The sequence below is a fragment of the Papilio polytes genome, unplaced genomic scaffold (genome assembly GCF_000836215.1).
Source record: "Papilio polytes unplaced genomic scaffold, Ppol_1.0 DF823923.1, whole genome shotgun sequence".
NCBI classification, from domain to species: domain Eukaryota; kingdom Metazoa; phylum Arthropoda; class Insecta; order Lepidoptera; family Papilionidae; genus Papilio; species Papilio polytes.
Genome location: NW_013525281.1, coordinates 2881153 through 2886981, shown reverse-complemented (window position 1 = coordinate 2886981; position 5829 = coordinate 2881153). Strand labels below are relative to the sequence as shown.

Sequence of the window (5829 nt, the reverse complement as noted above, 5' to 3'; positions counted from 1 at the left end):
CCTGGCGAGCCCGCCGTCGCGGCGCCTTTGCCTTTTTCGCCAAAAATGATTATTTAGCGTATTACTCAATGTTAACAGAATCTTTTTACCTTATCATTTTATTACTCAGTTATAAATGCACCCATTGATTGGAAATTATTACTAAAATAATTAGCTTTTTAACCAGATTAACCATTTAGACATTTAGAGGCAAATAACTTGGTCATTTACTTAATAGAAGTAATCAATTATATCTGTTTCTTAAGAACTCGCGTACACATTTGACTAAACTATCGCTAAACTGTTTAGTCTCGCTTTGGTTCCTATGAGCTTATATGGAGGTGCGCACACTATTCAATTTTAGTTGTACAACTGTACAATTGAATTGGCAGCGAAACAATCGAAAATCACACAACAGTTGTGCGACAGTTTAGTCAAAGGTGTGCGCCCGCTCTAAATGTTTGTAGAACACAACTTTCTTACGTGAGCATAATAAAAGGTTTTTCAAAGTAATGGTTAGTAATTGGCATACTTATAAAAACTCCTTGAAACTTTCTTGATAGATCGAGGCATGATCGTTTCTGACTGAAAATGTGTACTTGATTTCATTCTCACTGTAGAGGTAAGAAAATTGACGATATACTGAACACGCACCCTTAAAACTTTCAATAGATCCTGTTTGTTGGGGAAACGTGAAGAGTACTGAGTTTCGGTTCGTTTGTTGTATAACCCCTTCAAACATCCCTGTTCGTCTTATTAAAGTTAGAAAACTTTAACTTAGAATTTATTTTACACTTAAACATCTATCAAAGATGTTCATTTTTAATGATTTTTTGTTAGATTAAGGTTAAACGTTATTAAAATTTATGAAATAGTCATGTTCATGTTTTTTTTATGAAATAATTCATAGTGCAGTCTTAGTGATCACAAAACTTCAAACGGAATATAATATAAAAGAAATAGAACAATGAAAGAAAAGAAAAAGTAAAATAAAAGCTTGTAGCAACCGGACCCGGAAATATTCTTGTCTTAGCATCCTTGTGTTCTTTTCCTTAGGAAGTGGGTCGTTTGTTCAAGATGGATTCATTTTTATATCTCTCGCTATAACGATATAACGTTGAAAATTTGATTTTAATAACAGTGGTAAGAGTTTGTTTTAAGAAGTACAATGTTTGTTAAAATGAAAATACAGAGTACAGTCAGCTACATAAATATGTATACATTTACAAAAACTTAGAAACTCGTATAGATTTTTTTTTTCTGTGAATTTGTATAGCTTTGTCATACACATATAAATTCCTTCATAAAAGAAACAATCGAAGTATGAACATTTTTCCTTAGTCAAAGGTAATCTTGACAAATCCCTGTCACTCCCGTTATATTTCCCAGTGGACTTTTCTCTAAGCTTTAGTAAGTTACCCGTCGCAAAAATAAACTTCAAGGAAGTCATTTAAGCTTATATACATTATTGGTGGTTCTTAGAAAAATATCTTGACATTACTCTTATTTAGTACGCAATAAGTAAAAAAAAAACATGTTTCTAGGAATCCCGTAACTTCTTTAGTGTAGATTTAGTAAGAGAACTATAAATTTATAATTACCCTTTGTGATCAATTAAGAACTTTGAGTAAGGAAGTTAATACATTGATGACAATCTTTATGTAATTAAATAAAGCAGGTTTCTAAATTAGAAAACCCTGTAGGGATTTAATCGTTCAACAAATCTTTTGTGAGTTTCGATATCTCTTGTGTCATATAAGCTTTAAGTTAATGTAATCTGCACCTGCGCACAGGTTTTTAAGTATACTATAAAGTAGATAGATACACCTGTTGTCTTAATTATAAACCCATAATGAAAAGTAAGAATACACCTGCCTTTTCTACAAAATTGATTACATAACTTGGAATCTATTCAATACCCAAATTGTACATTTTATTTGGATAATAATAATTCGACAAGAATTTTAAATTGATGTTTTTAAAATCGAGAACCAGTGTTATTCTATAACAATTTATATAAGGCGTGCATATTCGTAAGAGATTTGGCCGGGGGAGATCCATTGTACAAACCCTCTTAGCCACCCTCTTGGCAAGGGTAAGTTCGATAGAGCTTCGAGCTTCTAACGTGTAGCGTAGCATGTAAAAGCTCGCTCCTAAAACTATTCAACGTTTACGAGTCAACTTGGAAGCATGTTTTAGTGCTACTGGGAATATTTTTAGCGATAACTTTGTAACCATTTAGCTTAGTGCTTTAAGTTGTGGTTTATTTACTTAAGATCTCAAACGTAACAAAAACAAATGACAAACGATACTCTTAATGTACCTAAGTAATATTTGAAAAGACACAAAATCAATGTACTATTTTATTGGTTCGATACAACAATATTCTACGCCTTTGTGTTAATGGTCATCCCAATGTTAACATAACTAATGTCATTATGTAATGAACGAATCTTAACTATAATACAATATTGATAAGTTTACTAAAAGAGAAGATTTTATAACTAGTATTCAAAAACAAGTTATCAATTTACATAGAAATGTTCTTGAAAATTAAGGTTTTCAAAGAACTGTATTACCCTAGAGAGTTGAGAGAATTTGAAATAAAAAAATAAAGAACAAAATTAAGCCTTAGTGAAATTGTAGCGAAGCGTTTAATGGTACAAGAGGGAAAAATAACTTCAGTTTAAAAATCTTTTGTATTAATATTTTCACAAGAATTTTCTTACATTGAGGGCATAGTTTTATTGTGATTCAAATAGTGAATTACTTAAGATATACGTCGATCGTATTAAGAGGCACACAAGAGGTTTACGCTATGAAAAGGAGATTAAAAGTTGAATACACAGATTAAATACGTCCAGGGTAAAAAAGAGACAATGAATAGTATAGAAATTATTTTAAAGTCATCAGTGTATTTTATACTATTATAGTTTAGGTGAAACTTAATCAAGAAGCTTTAAGTCAACAACCAGAAAGATGTAGTAACATTGACCCAGTTGTCGACGTGGAAACTGTGTTGAGGTTAATAAGCTTTTCATTTAAGCTCTACAAACGAAACACTTTTTGAAACAGAGGTGTTGTCGATTCATTATTTAAATCATTATAATGATGTTGGATTTCTTCTTTCATTAAGTTCACCACCACCTGATGAGTAGAATATTATTATGGATATTTTTATCATATTCACTAATACTGTTTTACATCACAATCAGAAGAGTTAAAAAGAAGAAAATATCACATATATATATAAATAATAAAAACATAGCCAATGTTACTCGCTGGTAACGTGACTTTTTAATGATAAAATAATTTTTGAAATCAATTCAGTAGTTTTTGAGTTGTTTCAATACATACAAAAATACAAAACCAAATCTTACCTCTTTATAACAGTTGACATTGAATACAAAACGAACACTTTTACAAGCCTTGTTACATCACTTCACACCGAAGTTTACTAAGTACCGAACTTGAAGCATATAATTTGCGTCTATATCGATAGTAAGCTGCAGATGAAGCCAATCCGATGAAATGGCAAAAGCTCTTAAGTTAAACGGTAAGCTGCTTCACTCCGATACAACTTTAAAGCACTCTAGAAATCTAGAAAGCTCAAGTCGAAATCAAGTTAAATGTTTTATTAAATAAGATTCCACAAATGTCTCGCAAGTATTAACAAGAAAAATATATATTTCTTTTTATAAAAATTGTACCACCATATTTTCCAGTTCACGATGACTTGTACCCGACAAGGCATTTCCACTCGAGCACTTTTTATCCTTAAATGTATATTTATGTCCGCAGGCTGCCAACTTCTCCACAATAATTGGAGTGCAGACTTATAGAAATTTAAATTACAAATGCTTTTATTGTGCCCAAGTCACGAAAACAAAGTGACCGTAATTGCTCATAATGTAAGTTGGAAAAAAGAAATGCTTTGTGCATAGGAATAGTTGATTTGCAAGTCGTCAACCACGCCTTGTCGCGTGGTTTACTGTGTTTTTAGTTTAATTTAAAGATTATTATGCATACGAATATGGTTTAATATATATTATGTAGTTTAATCTACATTTTTGCCCAAGATTGCCCAAGTTTACCGTTTAATATATTTAGGGCCTGTTCCACAACTGGCTGCTATAGGCTCAGATAGCTTAAAAGTGACGTCACTGTCAGATAGAGCACCAAAATCCAATATTTCCATCACATAGTTACAAAGCCTCTATCAGCCAGTGGCGGGACAGGCACTTACATATACTCGTAACTGGCACTTTAAACCAGTGAACGATAGCGTTTGTATGAAGGAGAATTCTTCAGCAAAATATTTATAACCTTATAGTCTTACTTGAAGTACGAGTATGCATTAGTTTAATAGCAATGCATTAAAATTCCTTGAAGTGGTTTCGCGACATCGCAGTGCTGGTAGATCGCGAGACAGCGCGGGGCGGTTCAAAGCTGCGAGCTATTTGTGTCCAATCATTATGCAGCCGCACGCGCCTTTAACTGTGTGACAGTATCTAGCCGTTTCCGCTCGCACACCCTCCTTTCAACACACGCCTTTGTTACATACGGAAACTTAGACGTTCTTAAACTTATAACAACGTTTAGGAGCAGTAAAAGATAATGATGTGCATTTATATCATCACTAGCTTTCGCCCGAGACTCCGTCCACGTGGAATTAACAATAGTAGACTATGAGTTCTTGCAGACTATCCTCTACATCTGTATAAAATTTCATCGAAATCCGTTCACCCATTTCGGCTACAAACTCTAGCAAACATCCATCTAAACTTTCGCATTTATGTATATTATTAGTAAGAAGTATGGTTAAAACTCATCGAAGCTAATTACTAACTGTAAACAAGTGCTTTGACACGTATAGCTCTCTTTTGTCAATCAGAATGGATGGACAATGATCTTCTACGATAACAATACTCTGAATTTGCATATATATTTTATAGATATGAATAATTACTAATACTCGTATAAAAGTATTCCTAAGAAGCTACTAATCCTATAGAAGAATTGTTTGACCCGTAATAATAGCAACATTTGTTGAATGTTTACAAACATAACAGTATTATTGTTATTGAGAGGTGTGAATTGGTCAACAGATGATCGGGCCGTGTTTATGAGGTCACCGCGGCGCGAGGCTCAGTCGCGGACCAGGAGATGACGCGCGCGCGGTGCTCGGGCAGCGCCCTGCTGGTTTTGCTGTTGGTGCTCTGCCCATTGGCTATCTCACGCAACGATGACGACTTCGATTTTGATAACAATGACGAGTTCCAGGTATGCAAATATTGTTTGATTTTCAATTGTTGGGGAAGCTGCCTAACGCTGAAAGTTTGTGTGTGGTAAAACGATTAAAAATCTCAAATTAACTGTCTTTATACAGCTGCAAGTGTATTTTGAATGGTGTACTCGTGTTTAAAATTCCTTATCTGGATAGATTCGAAATGGACTTATAAAGAAGTCAAATTACTTGTTTTTCCCTACATTATCTGTATTTAAAACTTGTGTAGTAATAACGTATTTTATTGATTGTACTTGTATGGATTTATGTATAGAAATGACTGCACTGCAGTTTATGACATGAGAATGTTGACAGATCTGGTCTCGTGTTTGACTGGTACAGTCGTTTACAGTGAAGTGAGCTGGGCTAGAGTTTTGTAAACGTGCAACCGACTGTACTGCACATAAATGTACGGAGTGCTCTACAAATTCCTATTCAGGATATGCAAGTTGACGGTGCTCATGTTTTAACGACTAAAGTCTGTGCCCGCATTATGCATTTAATTACAATAAAAATGTGAAGTTTACATTTTTTTATTTAGTGTGTTATTATTATAATTTCAT

General features: G+C 33.5%; 1 protein-coding gene across 1 annotated transcript in view; it reads left to right on the top strand.

The window, feature by feature from the left end:
* The window catches only part of LOC106102089 (dystroglycan), a 51842-nt gene that overhangs the window by 25768 nt on the left and 20245 nt on the right, over positions 1-5829 (top strand). The window contains exon 3 of the mRNA XM_013281498.1: positions 5088-5262. Within this exon, the coding sequence (XP_013136952.1) occupies positions 5146-5262 (117 nt within the window). The 5' untranslated portion in view covers positions 5088-5145. The remainder of the gene's footprint in view (positions 1-5087; positions 5263-5829) is intronic.